A 20,871-nucleotide genomic window follows, 5' to 3' on the forward strand; every position below is an offset into this window, starting at 1 on the left:
TGTTTTGCTAACAAAAAAGACTGAATTTTTCCAAGAAAATGGAAATTTCCTTAAAATATATTAACTTTAAACACATATTACAGAATAGCCGCCGGTTATGACCAGTGGCTTCTCACAATCTGTTGCTTCGGTTAAATCTTTGATGTCAGATTCGTCCAAATCGTTTTCGAGACGAGAGTGTCAAAAGTTTCAGGACGCTCAAGAAATCAACACAATGCTTTTCCGAGGGCCATAACTACTTTGTTACAAAATTTGGACGCCACCGTTTAATCTGGGCAGCTTTTCTCAATTCTTTCTTTTGATTGTACGCAAATTCTCTGATTGAGGAAGTTAATTCTCAAAAAAATTCAAAGAGTTTCGAAAACGGTCAAATAATCTAATATTTACGGTCAAATCTAATCAAATAAATACTGAGGACACTAAACTTTTGGAGAAACTTGAGCGTAGCCGCTTCTGCAGGTGAACTTCACACAAGCTTCTCTAATTATTAAAACTAAATCTTAGATTTGGGTGATTAGTTTTTGAAAAAAGTCATTGAAAAACCAATAATAGCCAATAATACTTTCAGAAACAGTCAAAAAGTCAAATTTGACTTTCGACGGACGATAACTTTTTGTTAGAAATTTGATTTATACTAGGGAGCTTCTCTAAGTTTTTTTATTGAACCCAAAATCTCAGATTTGGGAGCGTAGTTTTCGCGAAAAAAAAGTTTCAAAACTGGTTAAAAAAATCAAAATTGACTTTTCTGAAGGTCCTAACTTTTTGTGTGAAACAATTTTGTTTGAAGTAGCTGCTAACTCAGGGAAACACCCTACAACCTGCTCTATCCATTGCACCTAAAACCTCAGATTAGTGCAAGTAATTTTCGAGAAACCAAAAAGATTGACACAGAGGCGAAGTTGTGCTTCGCAAACACTTGCGAGAACACGACAAAACAGCAGCTTTATAAAACCAAATGTGAAAAGATAGAAATAAGCCTCGCATTAGTAAGACTTTGCTACGTATGGGTTTCACACCTGCAACCTTGAGAACTGGAATCTCAAGCCCTGCCTTCTCGGCAACGAATGCTTAACAATCGGCATGCACTAGTCACAAAAATGCAGCTATATTTGCTAATAAATTGCCAATGAGATGCAGCAAAAAAGGCACCAAATACAAATAGACTAAATGTTGAAGTTAAAATTAGGAATACGACAAGCTGAAAGAAATTGGAAAACATAAAACCAAAATATGTATAACTTATGCATTTTAAAATTTTGCGAGATTTATTGAGTGAGAAAATTTCTCAAATAGAAATTTTATGATTGTTCTGTTGATTGAAACTAATAGCTTTTTTCGGTTCATTTGATGGATAAAGATACATTAATTGTGGTAGCTTATTACCATTCGAATGTCAAAGCACATGCTATCAAAAAGCTATAAAGGTGCCACCAAAAGTGGCAACAAAATTTTCGACTTAGGTTAGAAAAAAAATAGTCATACTATAACACTAACGTTCACTAATGTTCGCTTAGTTAAATAAACGAGCAAACATCAAAAATTTGACTGTTTCGAGGGCCATAATATTTGAGAAGAAAATTTGGGCTAGCCACTTACTCAAAGGAGTCTCCACAACCGGTCCTTTCGCATGAAATCAAGATCTTATATTTGGGAGGGTAGTTTTTGAGAAAAATCAAAGTTTGAACAAACGGTCCGAATATAAAAAATTTGATGTTTCCAAAGGCCATAAATTTTGTATAAAAAATACGCATAGCCACTTATATAATAGAGATTTCACAACTAGTCCTTTCGATTGAAATCAAAAATTTCCATTTGGGAAGGTAGCTTTTGAGAGATATCAAAGTTTGAAAAAACGGTCAAAATCAAAATTTTAATTTTTACGAGGGCCATAACGTTTTGAATTAAGAAATTTGGGTGTAGCCGCCAGTGCAAGGGAGCGTTCCACAGCCCGAGCTATCGATTGAACCCAAAATCTCAGATATGGGAGGGTATTTTTTGAGCAAATAAAAGAAAAAACATTGATTAAAGATACATTAATACCCCACAGATTTTCGAAGGCTGTAGAAAGTGGGTTAAAGTAAAAGAGATTGAGAGATTATCCAGCCACAGGAGACTGAGCGATCTTTCCATTGGTACCACTTTTTTGGAAATCGGCAGAGTAGTTTGAGAACATGAAATTGATTTGTATGTATGCACTTTTGATCATTCTAGGTTTGTAAGTTGATTTTTCCTGAAAAACTCAACTTGAAATAGGTGTTTTCACTAAGATCAATGTCAATTTAACATGACCAACAGACAATACAGTTAGAAAAATGTCACTTGTCTCAAGAAAACGATAAACAACACATTTATTTTAAAAAACTTTTTCTAAGAAAAACCAAGATAGCAGGTAGCACAGAAAATTCCGACCATAATCTTAAAAAATACATAACGCTTTTTCATATAGTTTTTCAAATTAGTTTTTTGCTAGAGTGATAAAAGGATCTGATGAAAAACAACAATTCTGGCACATTTGACAGTCATTGTAAAATATGCAAACCGGTCAATGGTTTTAGTCGAATGGTTTGTTCAAACTGTTTTGAAATTTTGATGTTTTGTATTCCGAAGATGGCGCTAAAAAATTTCTAACAAGTTTTTTCGACACCGGGACAGCTTATTGAAAATTTTTAATGTCCTTCGAATTAGGGCTAAAAGGGCTGCTCGCTCACCTCATTTGCTCGAAATAAAACCTAAAATTTCAACAGGTTTTTCTCGACAAATGGGATAATTTTTTGAAACTATTTTATGTCATTCGAATCACGAATAGAAGGGCTTCAATTTGATATATCACTGGACCCATTCCGATGGTTATCAAAAATCTCAACAGGTCTTTGAACTATACATATCTTTTTAGATACAATTTTTAGCTGAAAAATCTCTATTTGATAATTTGTTATTGTTTTGTTATACAAGCGTAATTTGCCTTCCAGCAGTCAACTTTTCCCAAAAACTACGCAAAATCTTCAAAATTAAAGAATGCTTTTGACGGAAAAGGGGCATCGTACAACTCTATTTTATTAAAATTCAATTGTACCAAACAGTTAGCCCTAGGTAAATACATGTAACTTCGAGAAAACAAGCGACACGCTTAAGTGAAAAATGACGCAAACCTTCCACGCTTAGAAATATTATCAACAGACTCGCACATTTCTTTCATGACACAATTTAGGAAACATTCATAGCATGTTGTGAACATTAGCTATTGGCATCAATCCAAGACGTCGAGCCTAACCGATTTCCTTGACCAGAAAAATCAATTTCTCAAAATTGTTATTTTTATCAAATCACTTAGCCCGTAGCGTTGCAGTAATTATAAAAAAATAATCAAGATACGTTTGAATCAAAATCATAGCAAGATTGAAACTTTTTTTGTGTTTTTTTTTGAAAATCAGATGCGTCTGCAGACAAATATAGTATGGTGCAGGGGCTTATTGAAACTCTTTCCAGCCAGCAGATGATAAGGCATATTGTCTCGTCTCTCCTCTACTTTCAGCTGAGTCTCTTTTTCCAATTGATTTAGAAAGTGCGGAAAACCGTAGAAGTTCTTTAGCTCATCTGTTTCCATAAGGTCTTCTCGAACCCCGAAAACGAAGAGAGCACCTAAAAAAAATTTATTTCAAACTGTGAAAGATATCAAAAATAATTCGAAATAACGCTTGCTAATCACAGAGCGGAAACAGTCGCATCACTTGCGATAGAAAAATACAAATGTTCATGTTCTATATTTTCTTTCAAAAATTTGACTTTGCCCAAAACCATAGTTGTTCTCTACTAAAATAAATAAGAAGAGTGAAGATTTTTCTGAAATTGCAATCTTCCCAAAAACATATTTTTTGTAAAAAGTCAAGGAGTCGCCATTCTGCAGTCAAAATTCTCCCAGCCAGCTCTTTCGATTGAAGCCTTCATTTCATATTTTAGGGTAGTTTCTTAGAAAATTCAAAAAGTTTCTGAAAAACAGTCGAAGTTCAAAAACCAGAATTTTCCGCGAATCATACATTTTTAAAAAAATTATTTGGGCGTAGCAGCTTATGGATAAGAGATTCATATAATCGGTAGTTTCGATTGAATGCAAAATCTGAAGATTTGGGAGGATACTTTTCGAAGGGCCATAACTTTCTGTGTTGAGAATTTGGACGTAGCCGCACATTCAGAACAGCTTTACACAAACCATTCGTTGGATTTAAAGTAAAATTTTACAAATGGAAATTGTTGAGTTGGTTCCACTGAACTAAAACTGTTGCAAAAAGTGAAAAAGAAAATCGAAAGCGTCAAAAAATATATAAAAAACCCTATCCAGTATATTTTCATAACACATGCTTTTGTCTAACAAACATTTTTTGGCCATCAAAACTAAACAAAAACACATAAGCTGAAAACTTGTAGTCGAAAAATAAATTGAAAAAAACAAGCAATTAAAAAAAGACTTCTATGCTTAACAAAGTAGGCCGATAAAAAAGGGTACCAGGTAAAAAAAGTCATTTTAAAAAATGGAAAATCAACCAACGGAAACTGGGCCGAAAAACCACGAACCCGAAAAAACTCAATGATGAATTAGTACTTTTGCGCTGGTTAATTCTAATTTCCAGAAATTAAATTCAATCTCCGCATAAAAATAATTTTTCAAGAAAATTTCTCGTTGATCTTCATATTGATTTGAATTGGCTATTTGATTTTAAATCCTAGTGTACAAATAAATAACGAATTTTTATATCGAAATAACTGCTGTTGTAACGCTTGAAAAAGTCATTACTTCACGAAACGTACTCCAGTTAAATACTACCTAGATGCGGTAGTTTCATTTGAATTTTCAAGACATGGAGCATGTCTTAAAATTTACATTACTATAAAATTGACTACTCTGTGAACAAAGTTATTTACGTGAAAAAAGTCTAGTACCCGATTGCAATACCATTGCTTATCGCAAGGGTAAATATGCAGTGCTATGAGAAATAAATTTACAAGCCAAACGAGAGTTCGAAAATTTTTTTCAAGGATGTAAAAAACTTCTGACAGCATTCGAAGCCCGGGCGCTTTCCAATGAAGGTACAATTTGAATCTGATTTGATAATGAACCAAGCTATCAATTGATTTTGTTGAACAATTGGTTAACCTGAAAAAATGTTCTATATTACGATTTGATAACACTTGCTAACCACAAGCGTTACAACAGCAATTATTTCGATATAAAAATGCGTTATTTATTTGTACACGGGGCTTTAAAATCAAATAGTCAATTGAAAATCAATATGAAGATTAAGAAAAAATTATTTTTATGCGACGATTGAAATTTTTTATTTATGGAAATTTAAATTAACTAGCACAAAAATTACTAATTCATGGAGAGAGGCGAAGCTGCGCATCCCAAACACGAACGAGATAAGGACAGAAAAGCAGCTGTATAAAATGAAATTAACGAAAATATAAATGAACCTCGAATTAATAAAATTTTTTTACTACGTATCGGATTCGAGGTTTGAGGTCTCACACCCATCCCTCTAAGCCACGGACGATTAACGATCGTCAAAGACTAGCCAAAGTAAGGCAAAGAAGATGTTATGAAATCTCCAGTGCTAGATTGTTATTATAGCATAAGTTCCACCAAATGAGCACTTTTATTGGCGAGCTAGGATGGAAATATAAATAGAGTCACACTGATACACTACTCTCGCTACTTTTAAAAGCCAGAAGTTATTTTAAAAGCCAGAAATATTTCAAAACCAAACGCGTCGACCGACCTGGTCGCATCACCTTGAGCACATTAGGGATGCAGTGTGCTGTTACGTGACCGAGGGTGAAGGTACCAGCACATACTACGAGGTCGTAGCTGCATTCGTCCAAGGGCAGTGGTTCATTAAGACTGGCCTGTATGCAACGAGAATAAAGTCCCAGAGATTTGGCCTGAGCCAACATCTCCCGGCTCAAGTCCAAAGCGTCGATTCGTCTGAATTGGAAGGGGACAAGAGCTGTTGCTACCAATCCAGTTCCTGCTCCAATGTCCAAGACATCCACGCCATCGGTCGGCTTCGTTTTAACACTGGAAATATGTACCTCATTGAAATCATCAGTGGCCTAAGCAATTACAATCAATTAATATTTTTAATTGAATTTTTTTATAGATTACATGGAAAATCAGCCACATACATCGTCCTTTAATCATCGAGTAAATCCGATAATCGTTTTATATTTCAGAAATTAGGAATCTATTTTCAATGCAGAGGCGAAGTTGCACTTCGCATACACAAGCAAAAATATGACCGACAACGCTACTAGGAAAAACTGATTGAATAAAACTTTGAGCAAACAAAATTTCTTCGGTGACGCACGCCAATTATGAGTCTACATAACTGCTAACTGATGCAAGCTAATTATGATGCATTAGCAGTACCAGTCAATTTGAAAAGAAACTTACCAACTAACATGCCTCAGTTTATAGAGGACGCATTTTAATTAGGATACGAAGAAGTTCATCAAAAACATCCGACCCTGCCCAGGCTCGAACCCTCTTATTTTGCTGCAGGTCTCCTTCCCTACCTCTACGCTACAGAACTATGATACATTGAAGCTAAAGTGCTATTTGTAATGCAATAGTCTGTGTTAAAATCCTCAGCATTGGCTGTACTTAATAGCTGGATCAAAATGAACACATTTTGTCGCAACAATTGCATCGCAACAATATTTGGTACTTAGATTGGAAAAAAAAGAAATTTCATACTATCACAGAAGCTATGCTTGTGCAAACAAAGTTCTATTAGTTTCATACGAACTCTATTAGTATCTCTCAGAATTGTACAAAAAAATCAATCCTTTAAGAGAGTTGAATTGCAGATAAAAGTTCTTTAAACAGAAAAACGCCCATGACGCAGAGGCTTAACTGCACTTCAAACCATAAGAAAAAATTACAAAAGGCAATAAAAGGTTTAATCGCGAAAATAGGCTTTAAAGCGCTGTTTTTGTTGTTTGTAGCTGCAAAGGGAGGGGTCGTCCAAGTCGTGTCTCAATTATCGTTTCGTTTCAGTATTCCACAATCTAAGATTGCGCAAATTGATTAATCGTTTCGTATCGTACGCCAAACAGTAACTATGGTTCTCCCAGATTTTGCTGTGAGCGAGAAGGCCCCTTCTGACAGTAGCGTTGAGCCCGTTCTAGGGAGCAGTTTTTAATTAGTGCGAAGAGCTGAGAAAAACCTCAACCCTTTATCTTGGTAGGTTAAGCCTTTTTACGACTGCAACGGGGTTGTCCCACAGGTCGTTAACTTGATCGTCAGGTCCTCGTACACATGTTAGCTTCGTGAAGCTTTGAATTACTAAAAAAATGGTTACAGGTTTCGAATCGCTAGCTTCCGAACAAAACTCTCAAAGTAACGTACAAGAGAATTGAGAAAAGTGTCATGAACAACTTCAGCTCCCATTTGGACCCTTACCCTGAGTTTCACCACCTGGCAGCGCCCCCAAGTGAAACAGAACAATGCGCTAAGAGCAACATCAGGGTGCTTAAGAATGAGTGACATCACACATCTGCACGACGAAACTAACATTATGACATCTGCGCAAGTTGTTACATCGGACAACACAACACCGATGATCCATTTCATTTCTGGGTACTCCCTACCTCCCTTACAATTGAGAGCTTGTAAGATAATCCCGAAGAAGCTGCCAAACATCTGCAGCGTAACACATAGACTTCCAGAAAAGGTTTTTTCCTCGGTTCTCTCTACTAACTGAAAACTCTCCGCTTGAATCAGGCACGGAGTTTCAGTCATCTCTCCGCACCCCGAATAACCAGTCCTCTAGAATGGACATGTTTTAATAACATAAAAGCCTTCCTCTTGAGTGTACCATACAGAGAAGTTGTCGACACCAGCAAGAAGACGCTATCACTGGTACAGGTGGTTCGGTTTCTACGCCAGGTTTTCCCCTTAGAAATCCTGGAGATAAAGCAGTGAATAATTGTACGAGATAAAAAAAACAATTATTAACGCATATTCTCTATCTCTCAAACATAAGCGATCTATCCAATTCAATCAGAAATTCAAAGCAGAGATCGATGTAGCTAGAACAACAACAACAACAATAGTTGTGCACTTATTTGAGCAAATTAGGTTGGAAAAAATAACTTGTATTATAACACAAGTGCTTGTTTATGCAGATCAGACAAAACGCGTAGTTTCTGATTGTAAAAATTCATCCAATTATGAAAATGACAGAAATACGTTTTCCTTAAGAAACTTATATTTTGTAGAAAGCTGACCGCTGGGAATTTTTTGGGAAAATAAATGACAAATCAGAAAGATTTCAACCTGGCTAATTAGACAATCGACTTCACTGTAGTAATAATCTTGCACCACCTTTGCCAGCGATAAGTGTCCGACATATTTAACATCTTCCTCGATGTCCTTTTCAAATGACTCCGCCCATCTGTCGTATACACTGCGCATCTCACTCTCCTCAGTATGCAGTCCCACATGCCCTAGACTTTCTGCACGACCACCAGTGATCTTAGAATCTCCACTGTTTATCCCGTCATCTGTTTTAATACTCATGACAACAGAGTAGCACAAGCTACTTTCAATTCAATATAACTTCACCGGTTTGCCGTTCAATTTAATAATTTTTCGATCTACAACCACGGCCATTAGACACGAACTATTGGCAAACTTTCTGAAAAAAGTTGCAACTGATCAAAAACATGTAAAATGCCGAAACATTTTTACGAAAATGTCGAAACAATTTTACGGAACTATCCTTTTTCTTACTTTGAATCCTTCGAGTTGTTCGGTAGCGCGGTCTAAGAGGTTACGGTACCGTTTTTGAGTCTAAAAAAAAAGAAATTGCGCCGTGGTTGTATCAGTACAAATACAAGAACTACTGAAGAGATAAATATTATCGTTGCAACTCTCTCACTTTAGCACTAGCTTATAAAACTAAATCGGTAAATAAAACCATCAGTTCAAGCTCAAAGCATCAATATTGAAAGTTCATATCTTTATCTTATGAACGTACGCTACTAAACAGATCAACCCAATATTCACTATATTGAGCTAATACCTATTATACAAATAAACCAGCAGTAAAATGCTTTTATACAATAATCCGAAAACGAATTTGTTGCTACTTGCAAATTTTTCCAAATACAAATTTACGACAACATTTTGGAATTTTTTCATGTACCCGGAAGAAAAACTGAACTTACTAAACTTGCCCAGAGATGTAAACCTAATAAGTGCCCTACCCTGATTACCGTTCCCTTCATTATTGACTAGCATCATTTCTGAACCACTATATCGCATAAAGGCAAACAAAACAGAAAACAATAGCAGCGAAAAGTTAACGCCAAAATCAAGGATTTGAATTTCTAAATTCTACACTCGCCACTAATTTCATCACTAAAAATTTCGCGCTGAGCGGAAAACCTGCTGGGGGTTGGTTTAGAAATAACCATCCCCGGTAATGAAGAAGCCATTTCTCTAATGAAGACCAAGAATCAGGTCTATCGTTTAACTTAAAACTCTACGGCACCCGTTCTAACTGCTATTGGTGGACTGAGCTTCTATCCAAACACCAAAATCTGAAAAACTTCAAAACCTCCTCGAATGTGGGTCACCCATAAACAAGCGTGAAATCATCCTGTGGCACGATATTATTAGCAGCTCTATCAACGGTCACATAAGCAACAAAAGTTCAAAAGCCAAATTCGCGCAAAGTATTGCGAAATCTAACACAGTTATTAAACAACTTAAAACTGACACAAACGATCATAGAAAAACAAGCTCAAAACTTTCATCGAATCATTGAGTTCTGTAAAAAGTGGCAAAGTGGTTAAAAAAATCAATCCACCCTGTCAAATCAAATCCAACTCGGCATACGAGTACGTGGTATTACGGAAGAAACGGGAAGTCCAGACGAGCAAATGCCCTCTAACACATTCGCCGTAAAAAAACTTCTAAAATTTTTGAAAATCAAATATAAACGTCTAAGCAAAGTCCAACGCCTAGGAAAAATCAAAAACGACATTGGAGGGTCTCAGCCTAATTGTTGTGATAAACTTATTAAATAGTTTCATATAAATGGCTCCGATCAAACGCACGAATCGAGCAAATTCAACTGCTGAACAAGATGTGTGTAACAAATGTTCTGAGACGATTGGTGGATGGATCTTCTGCTACTCGTGTAGGAAGTGGATGCATGACAAGTGTTGTGGAATATCACCAGAACTCGTTCAACAGATCACCATGATTGACAACATTCAATACGTCTGTGGTGAGTGTCTGAAATCCAATGAACCAATCAATCAGAAAATCTTGGACAACACCTTGGATAAGGTTATTACTCCAAAGATCGAAGTTATTTTATCTAATTTTACCGATAAACTTACTGAGAAATTTACTGAAATTGCTGGTACAGTTTCGAGCTCTGCTCAAACATACGCCGCAGTTGCTTCAACTCCTACTACAGTTCCAGCAATTTCTTCTCCTGTCGATAATACTTGGACTCGTGAATTGAAAATTGATGGTATATCCGAAAACAGAGGTGATTTCAAATCGCAAACTGAATCTGATATTCACCATATTACTGCTATTTTGAATCACCTAGGTGAGGATTCTTTTGTTAAAGTTAGATCTTTCAAGCGCCTGGGAAAACGTATTGCTACCAGTACGCGCCCACGCACCTTACTTGTTGAATTTACTTCCCAATTTGACTGTGTCAAAGTTTTATCTAAAGCTTACAAACTGCAATCCTTTCAATCTCCCATTTACATTTCAAAATCTCTGTCTCCTACTGAACAAATCAAATTGCGTAAAATATTGAAACTGAGGACTGATGTTTCCACCAAAGACAACATTCCAAAGAGCGATCTCAAGATAAAAAACCTGAAACTTTACCATAATAATGTGGAAATTCCGTTACCCGAATGACTAGCGGATTTGAGGTTGTGTCTTATCAACGCTCAAAGCTTGATAACAAGTACTCAACGTCTCAAGCTACGCAACTTTCTGCTTTCTAACAACATTGATTTACTGTTTATCACCGAAACCTGGCTCTATGATGAGATAGAGAATCACGAAATCTTCCCTGCTTCTGGCTATCACGTCCTCATGCGAATTGACAGAACTTCAGGAGCACATGGAGGAGTGCTTATTGCTGTCCGTGTGAGCCTGGAACTCAGTATTTTATCATCCTTTTCTTACTCTGATTTTTGCTGTTCTATCATTATTAATTTCCATAAAGCATTTTATAGTTTCTTATTGATTTACAATCCACCTCAAACTTCATTATTCAGAGTTGATTCTTCTGTGCTTGTTGAGGCTATGTTTAACCACCGTGATGAGGTTGTAAAATGTCTCGGTCGCAAAGTTGCGAAAGACCGAGTTGTTACCGCAGTTCTCGGTGACATCAACCTTCCTGATGTCTGCTGGAGCTCACACACTGCTACTTCTGATTATTCAAACAAATTTTTGACAGCACTAGATGATCTTGACTTGCTTCAAATTGTTGATTTCAGCACCATAGTTTCGGGCAATATCCTTGACTTGCTCTGCGTTTCAGATCCTCATCGATTCATAGTTTTTCGAGGTGCCACTGCTTTTTCTGATCATTTTCCTGTTTTTGCGCATGTATTTGCTGCAAGTTCAATTTCACATTTTACTACAAAGCGATCTGTCACTTACTCAAAAAGTAGTCTTAATTCAGAAAGTTTCAGTCGGGCTATATCGCCCTTATACTCTATCTTGCATTCTAACTGTCATAATGAGTTCATTGACAAGTTCAACGAAACTGTTTGTCAAGCACTTGATTCTTCATGTCGTAAAATTACGACTCGCAGAAAAGATTTTCCGTTCTATTTTTCATCTCATTCTATTCATATTGCTAATAAACTGAGAACTCCGAACAATTTGAATTGTTTTAATCGCCAATATCTGTCTCAATTAGAGAATGATTTCTCAAACTCAGTTGAACTCGATAAAACTCTGCTGATTCAACGTTTTTCGCCGAATTCTTCCAAGCATGCTTTTATGTTTCTGGACCAATTTAAATCAACTCAACCTGTCCCTACTAAACTTTTTTGGGGACGCAAACAGGTCGAGAGCGATGTTTTAATTAGTGAGACTTTCAATCAATATTTCGCTTCTGTTTATCAATTATCTGAAAATAGTCCTTCTGCTGGTGGTGGTTTGGCTGATTCGGAAATCAAACTTTCCGAAGTTGATGTCTCCCCCAGTATTGTTGGCGAGCTCCTGGCTAAATGCAAAGAGACTCGTTCTACAGATAATATACCTGCATTCATTTATAAATCCTGTCACAGCATTCTTTCTCCGCTTGTTTCTTTCCTTTTCTTATCCATTATACAATCTTGTGTTTGGCCCGATTCCTGGAAAACTGCACTCATCACTCCTGTTTTCAAATCTGGTTCTCCTTATGATATTACTAATTATCGGCCAGTTAGCATACTTCCTCCTCTTTCGCTCATCTTCGAGCGTATTTTGTTCAATTATATTTACCCTCGAGTCCGATACAAAATTTCGAATGCTCAGCATGGATTCCGCAAGAAGCGTTCCACCATAACGCAAATGCTCTCATATCTAGATGAAGTATATCACACTCATGATGCCAAAATTCCTTGCGCTGCCATGTATTTCGATTTTAGCAAAGCTTTCGATTCTGTCAGGCACGACATTCTTGTACAGAAGTTTGCTGCTTTTGGTTTTGACGATATTTTTACCGCTCTTTTGATTTCTTATCTTTCAAACCGTTTTCAATGTGTTAAAGTTCGAACAAGCATTTCCACCACTTTACCAGTTACTAGTGGTGTACCTCAAGGGAGCGTACTGGGTCCTCTGCTTTTCATATTGTTTATTAACGATCTTCCTGATATATTTAATCATTCAAACTGTTTTCTTTTCGCTGATGACTCAAAATTCATTTGTAAGACAAATTGCAGTGATTTACAGTCTGATGTGGACAGTTTCACTCATTGGTGTACTCAGAATGGTCTTAAAATCAATAAAGACAAGTGCAATTTCATTATATTCAATGGCAAATTTCCTGATTGTATTTTTGTTAACAACCAACCTATTCATTCTATTAATTTACTCAAAGACCTTGGTCTGCTTGTTAGCTCTGATCTTACTTGGTCAAACCATATTGGTAAAAAAACTTCTATCGAGCAATAAAAGCTTTCATTTTATCAAACTTTCTATTCCATATCACATTCCACTTTCTGTTAAACTCATGTTCATCAATACTTGTGTTAAAAGTTTTTTATTGTATGCTAGTCCTGTGTGGTCTCCCTCTTTAACTATGTTAAGGAAGCTTGAGAATTTCAACAGGAAATGTCTTACCTGGGTTACAGGTAATTTACCCTATTTAAAGCAACTTTCTTTAACGAATTCGCTTCCCATATCCTTCACGCTTATATTTAACGACCTTATCCTTTTCCACAAAATGTTAAATGGCGACTCAGAACTCCCTTTTGCTGCGTATTATTATTTTAAGGTGACGACATCAAGATCCAGCACGTTGATGACAGTGAAACCCGCAAGAAGATGGTAAACCGAGACGTTCTTCACCCACAGAACAGCACGTGCCGTGAACTACATGCTGAAAACAACGGAGATCGACTTTTTCACCTCTTTGCGCCGTTTTCGCAGTACCCTCAAAGACTTCTTACTAGAGCGCTCTAAACTCTTCAATCGTGAAAACTCATGCACTTGGTTTTTGAAGTGCCGTTGCTCTTTCTGTAGATCCTAGTTTTGTTCATCTATTTATATAAATTATGCCTTATTTTTAATAAGGGAATTAATTCTTTTTTTGTTTGTTTGTTTGTTTTAATTAATCTTGAAAGTTCATTGAGTAACAATCTTGCCCTGAAATCTGCCTTTCGTTTGAAATATGCTCAACATGTGGTGTTTCTAGGTCGCGAACTATTCCCCTTCGATACCAAAATAGAAATTGATTGCTTAAGAAAAGGGTGATTTCTGATGGATAATCAGGAATTCGAAACTTAAAACTGGCATCAAAAGACGACGATAATTAGGTTGAATTTGTCGATAAATCATCAGTTGCTGCAACCGAAAGTGAGACTGATGCCAAACGACTCTAAATTGTCACTATCTTGTCTTTGAATGTCAGAAGCATACTTCTTCTCAAAAGAAGAACGAAACAGGAAAAACTTTATCAAAATCTAACTACGACTTTGTTTGCTTAACTGAAACGTGGCTAACATCGGATATTCCCGATTCTGCTCTCACATCAGATATTCCCCCAGATTTTAAAATTTTTCGCAGTGACAGAAAAACAAGTTGTTTCAAAACTAAACACGGTGGTGTACTAGAAGCAGTGAGAAATGATGTTAAACAGGATCAAAGTGAATTTACGCGTGAAGAAAATAAAACTGCTGTTAAAATTTATACCAAGCCGAAGCCTCCATTAGTATGTACAGTTGACAATCCTCCAGGAGAGTTCACTATAAAAGGAAGTTTGGAGATTTCAATACGTTTTTTGAAGACCTCTGCAAACTTACCGCTGAAGAAAGTTATCAACAAGTTGTAACCGCAGACGATATTAAATTTTCGAAAACCAAATGGAGTCAAATGAGCTCGAGCGTTGATTACAAAAATGATATATTACAAATTTTCAAAAACCTTAATTTGAGCAATGCTGCAAGCACATAACTTGATGTGATCTTAACCAATGACCCAGATCCAATAATCGAACGTAAAATCGACAAAAAAACGCTTTAAAGATTACTCCATTGATAATAAGCCATTCTAAGGGTTTACGAGTACGCTGAAGTGTAGCTACTCGAAACTCGAAACCAACCATTACTCGACTCGGAAAACTCATCGAGTATTTTCCTTAGTACTTGAACTCGACCTTCAAACACTCGAATGTAAAAAACATCAATCGGTATCTCTTCTCGTGACTCTTAGGGTATTTTTTATGCTGAATTTTTCGGAGATCACGACGAAAGCACTTTTAACATGAAAATTAAATTAGAGAAACGCATCACACAAAGTATTTATAACATAGAGTGACTGTTCATGTGTAGAAACAGGTTTCGCTCGTGGGTTTTCGGCGACATACGGGTCTGCAAGTGATTCATACTCAGTCGCCCGAAGGTCAAAAATCGGAAAAAATACTCGTCACCTTTAAATACTCGAACTCGGAAAGTCGAAGTTAGGAATATAATACTCAAACTCGAAATATCAATTACTCGAACTCTGCCCGAGTACTCGGTACTCGACTCGTATACTTTGGCCATGCTCCGATCTTTAACCATACTAAGTTTTAGAAGCTGCGCCCCCCGTCAGTACAAGAGAAGTGTGATTGAATGAACTGTTCACCGGGTTTTCCGCAGTACGTCAACATGGGAAGAATATGATAAGGCTATGAAAATCAGCCGTGAGCAGTGGTTAGATAACCAATATCCGGAAAGTTGGTCGTCGCGGGTTGCATCCCATGCCCTTGAAAAGATCATCAGGGAGGGCAAAAACAAGAAGAACATGGCTGTGAAAAAGAAGCCCTGTGATTATATCAGTGATTCACCACCCATCTTGATGGTCCAATATAGGGGTAATCACAGTCAGACATTAGAAAAAAAAGTGCGCGATATCACCAATGCGCAGATAAAATTCACGACGAGGAAAATGAAAACTTGTATGCCCTATCTATAATCCTCCTTTTCCAGTGAACTAAAATCAAAAGTGGTGTACAGTCTTGAATGTTGTGGGTGCAAATCCATCTATGTTGGCCAGACGATCCGACATCTCACCACAAGGATCGAGGAACACCGAAAAGAGGATACCCCAGTTGGACATCATATAAGGCAGTGTGGTAGTGAAAGTGGTAAGTCGGAAATTAAACGGGAAATAATCGACCAGTTGTCGAGCAGCATCAAATTATTTACATTAGAGGCGCTGCTCATTAGGAAAGAGAGACCGGCAATTAACATGCGCGACGAGTTTAGAACTAGGGAGCTGACACTAAGGCTATAGTTCCAGAATCAAAAAATTCTGGCTAAAACAAGGAAAAAATTTCGAAATAACTTACATGCTAACATAAAAATAAGCGACAAAACGAAATTGTAAAAAAAAAAATCTGAAAACTCTCAGAAATTTGTGACAAAAAATGTAAAATTGTTACATAATAGTTGTTACATAAATTCAGTAATATTTGTAAAGTTTCGATTAGTTGAAATTCTAAAAATTTGAAACAATGATGTACATGACACTTTTTGTGATCTTTGATCATTTTGTACAGCTAGCTTAGAGTTTTTAAAACCTGAAGGTGCCTGAAAATGCGCCAAAACGTTCGTTTGCATTTACAATTTTAACGCAATCTCAAAATAGCAGTAACGTTGGAGGCGAGCAAAAAACAGATAGTCTTTCCCAGACAAACCAAATTTGCGTATAAGAAAACAGACTGGGATTATGTGATTGAAGCAAATATTGATAAACCCTTCAATTCTTACAGTTATAGTTTTGTTAATCATCTAGTCAATCATAGATAAAATTGGATAAAAAATATCAAAACTAACGTTCCGAAGGTAACAAAACTTCGACCTTCCTTGCCACATTTGGCATCAAATACTACTTTTTTCCTAAATGAAAAAACTCGAAAGCGAAAAACGACAGTGGCTTCGGCCAAATGTATAAAGATCACTCAAAATCAAGTGCCTCAAAAAAAAACAAATAAACAACTCGACGAAGATTTAAGTGGTTTTGAAGCAGATGTGCTCAAAAATTGACGTTTCAGTAGCATACAAAGGCATCTGGAATCAATAAAAAAACTCTCTCCATCCCTCATACAGTTCAACAAGAAGGAAACAACTGGGAAACTGACCAAGAAAAGCCTGAATTTTTCAAAAGTTTTTTTTACAATGTTCTCAATATTAAAAATCCTCATCCTATCAATTCACGGCAATATCTAGTCAACCGGATAACAATAACCAAAAAGAAAGTGAAAACAGTTCTCGGCAGTTTACAATTAAATAAAATGGGTTGCGTTGTAAACTTATTCTTAATTTTTGTTGCAAAACGCTTTGCAAGTCAATATTACTCTTTTTTAGAATAATCGTAAACAATGACAGTACCCCAATTTTTGAAAATCAAGTCAGGTCTCTCCGATTTTCGAAAAAGTTAGTAAAGCTGATGTTGGTTGCTATCGACCAATCAGTGTTTTGTGCTGTTTATCAAAAGTCCTCGAAAAAACATTCTTTTATAAATTTTATGAAACTTGTCGACATTATGTACGCTAAAATCAGTTTGGTTTTCGAAAGCAACGATCAGCAGTCATCCAACATTTGCTTTTTCTTTACTCATTATACAAAACACGATGACAAGAAATTTCAAAATTTTACTAAACTCTACCTAAATTTTGAAAATCATTTGACAAAGTTGCCCACGACCTTTTAATTCAAAAATTAATTGATTTTAAAAATGGGCGAAAGTTACTCTTTGTGGTCATTTCATATCTTGAAAATTGAAAACAGTTTATGAAAATAAACAACGAAATTGGATTATAGAGATGTCACGAGTGGTGTGCCACAAGGGTGAAAACTCGGCCAATTAAAAAAAAAATTATCAACAATCTGCCAGACGCCAGCCCAGATCCGGAAAGTTTCGGCTTTGCAGATGACTTTAAACTTATAGCACTCAACAGCGAATACCTGAATCAACGTGCTGAACAACTTAATAACTGGTGCAGCAAAAAATTTATGGAAAACACGCAAGCAGATGTAAGCTCCTGATTATTAAACTCCTGACAACAACCCTAAATAATGTCGAGTTGGAGGCCACCAACGTTCACCAAGACGCAGAATTAATGTTAATTCATAGCCTTAACTGGAATTATAACTGCAACAGACGTGTTCAAAAAGCAACCCGAGCTTTCTTTCAGCTGAAACAAAATATTTCAGGGACTGTTCGTAGATGAATAAACTACATTCATCCACTGGTTGCATTCATCACATATTGTTCACAAGCTTCGCTATCAAACAAAACAAAATAAAATGTATTTTGAAAAAGTACAATTAATGGACACAAAGTGGATCCTCTCCTCTATAAAAGATTACAAAGAACGACTAACTAAACTAAAATTATTACCTTTGAGTCTGCGTTTTGAAATGCAAGACTTGCACTTCTATCTATCAATATAAATTTCCAAATTTGACATTTCTGTTTACTTTGAAAAACGTCATGACTACAAAGCTAGACAGTTCTGTAGGGGAGAACACCGAGTTAAGCAAAATAGGCTATGTAAATCAAAAGTCTCGAGAATTACGGAAACGAATTGAAAAAAAAAGAACATCAGCGAACTCTAATGGAAATGTTTTGTCATTACTTTCATGTATGGTAATGAGTGCACTTGGGGAATCATCTGCCAAGGTTCTCACTGTAATAACTGCAAAAAACTTGACTAAAATTTTATTTTAAATGCGACAACTAAATTGATGTGTAACAACAATAACGGGTCTTACGACCCATGAGGACCAAGACTCAGAAGCCTCAACTTCTACTACTACTACTACTTAGCTCTCGTTATTTACTTCTTAATTTTACAGGCAATTAAAGACGTAAAATTAGGAATGTTTTGGCACACTTTTGCGACATCAGGCATAAAAGTATTGAAATTTTTAAAAATAATTATCGATCATAAAAATATCCTGACACAATGGCTATACAAACTTATAAAAATTCAACCAAACAAAAGTTTGCAAATTTCAAAGACATTCTAAAGTTTTTAAGTTTTAAAAAATTTAAATTTAAGTTTCATTTTTCGATTTGTCTCATTTTCCAATTCCGAGACACAACAATACTTTATTTCAAAATTTACTTATATATTTTTGTTTTGGCCCAAAATTCGATTTCAGAGCTATAATTTTCTAAATGTACTTCATTGAAAATATACTATGTAATCAAATTACGATGAGTTTTATGGTTTAAAGGAAACTCTACAACCAAATTACCCCAGAAAAAAAAACACGTCCCCTTTTGTATGTCTCTAAATACCTGAAACACGAGAACGCCGTTAATAACAGGGTTGGATACTCAAATGAATACCATTATTTTTATTGGACAGTGGACTTTTTATCCATTTTAGATGGATCAGCCTAAAACGCGCCTTTTCTCAACATAACTCTAAATTTAAATTCAGTACTCAAATACTGACGGTTCGGGAATCGGTTTGAAAACGTAAATAAGATAATTTCAAAAGGATTATGAACTGATTAGTTTTAACTCGAGCAGTTTTTCCGTTTGGAGGATGAGGTCGCTTCACTGGTGGACCTGCCCAATCAAGATGTTCCTTGCTCCAGTAAAAGCACTCGCGTATCCACTCTCGATGCTCTCTATCAGAAACGAGACAGCTCTACTCGACCAGATTATTAAAATTTCAAATTGCGAACGTTTTTTTTAGCAATTATGAAGAGGTTTTCCTGATTTTCTGACTTTTTCTTTTTAGTTGCTGCAATAAACTCGAACATGAAATGGCCAATTCGAATTTTTCAAAAATACCATCTACCCCAAAAGCAAGATAAAATTTCAGAATATGATCGACTGGCACATAATCACCGGACTCAAGATCGATGTCCCCATCGCGCGTTGTCGTCATGTCGGTGAGCATCCAGATTGTTGAGTGCGTCTCAAGATACAGTGACCAGTGGTCATTTACAGAAGTTTGCAATTGATAGAACTTTAACTACATCCCCAAATTTCACAGCCATATAAAATTGTCCTTCTATAGGTTAAGAGCAACATATTTGGCATCCGAATGCTTTTTGGATCTTAGCTTTAGAAGCCATTTAAAAATTTTTTTCATCAACCTGGTCAGAAAATTGTCAAGCAAAATTTTGATATATAAATGGATATAATATCCTAGATAACAAAAGTTCATAGGTAAAAATGTCACTTTTGTTCCCTCAGATTTCATCTGAGTTCACACTCAAGCCCAAGTCTTTTACCTGTAACCGAGCCTCATGAATTACCCCAAAGATCTGATTCAACTGATTGCCTTTGCCTTCGAGGTGCTGGGCCCAGATGTACTCGACATCATGATCTGCCTCGACAACTCCTCTCCACCATAGGACCTGATCACAATTTTTCCCACGCCTTCAGCTGGTCTTAAGCCCGTATCCACTAGCTCTCCTTCTCTCTCTCTCTCTCTCTCTCTCTCTCTCTGTTCCTACAGCCTCTTGAGAACGATTCGGCAGCTTCTTCGCCTTGGACTCTCAATTCAAGCAAAAAAAATATGTAGGCTCAAGCTCAATTTTTTTGCTAGATCCTCCTCTAGTACAGACTGACTCCCTCGCCTTCGTGTTATCTCTCGATACTTTGCCAGCCCGCTTCCATCCAGTGGTTACTCCATTGCAATTGGTAAGCAGCGGTCTCCTTAAAACTTCCTGTCCAATCTTCGCCAGGAATTGACAATAATCTTGTTGATGCTTCTCCATGTGAGTTTTTGTCAAGACGTACAAACAAGAGGTTAGCGTAGCACCGAACCACGAAAAAAATTGTATTCGACTCCAGACGCGACTCACCCCCATTGGATGGCGAAAACAACTCAGTTCTCCTGCTATAATCAATCGTACTATTTGCTTCCACTGTAGGTGCTTTTGACTCCCGATATTTTATCACATTTTCCTCGATCCAACGCGGTGCTAGCATCGAGTTCAGTACAAACATGGTTACTTTCTGTTGTTGGTCTGGTAACCCGATCGCACAAATTTCTTCCGAGTCACATATCAGACAGAGATTGCTCTTCTCAGGGTGCCGTATACACTGTGCCACGCAATGACATGGGTAGTCTCCATGCGTCAAGTTGATACTTCTGATTTTGC

General features: G+C 36.5%; 1 protein-coding gene across 4 annotated transcripts; it reads right to left on the minus strand.

The window, feature by feature from the left end:
- Positions 1-3,296: 3,296 nt before the first annotated feature.
- Positions 3,297-8,979, minus strand: LOC134844289 (uncharacterized). 4 transcript variants are annotated; one of them, XM_063860911.1, is made up of 4 exons: positions 8,890-8,979; positions 8,336-8,655; positions 5,775-6,108; positions 3,297-3,639 (listed from the first exon to the last, which is right to left on the minus strand). In XM_063860911.1, exons 2-4 carry the CDS (start codon positions 8,576-8,578, stop codon positions 3,428-3,430), a joined length of 789 nt encoding a protein of 262 aa, XP_063716981.1. In that variant the 5' UTR covers positions 8,579-8,655; positions 8,890-8,979; the 3' UTR covers positions 3,297-3,427. The 4 variants fall into 4 exon arrangements, with proteins under 4 accessions (XP_063716981.1, XP_063716991.1, XP_063717000.1 ...); XM_063860921.1 differs by having other exon boundaries at positions 8,905-8,976; XM_063860930.1 differs by having other exon boundaries at positions 8,896-8,950.
- Between the last annotated feature and the right edge of the window lie 11,892 nt (positions 8,980-20,871).

Source organism: Symsagittifera roscoffensis, chromosome 1 (genome assembly GCF_963678635.1).
Source record: "Symsagittifera roscoffensis chromosome 1, txSymRosc1.1, whole genome shotgun sequence".
Classification (NCBI taxonomy): Eukaryota; Metazoa; Xenacoelomorpha; order Acoela; family Convolutidae; genus Symsagittifera; species Symsagittifera roscoffensis.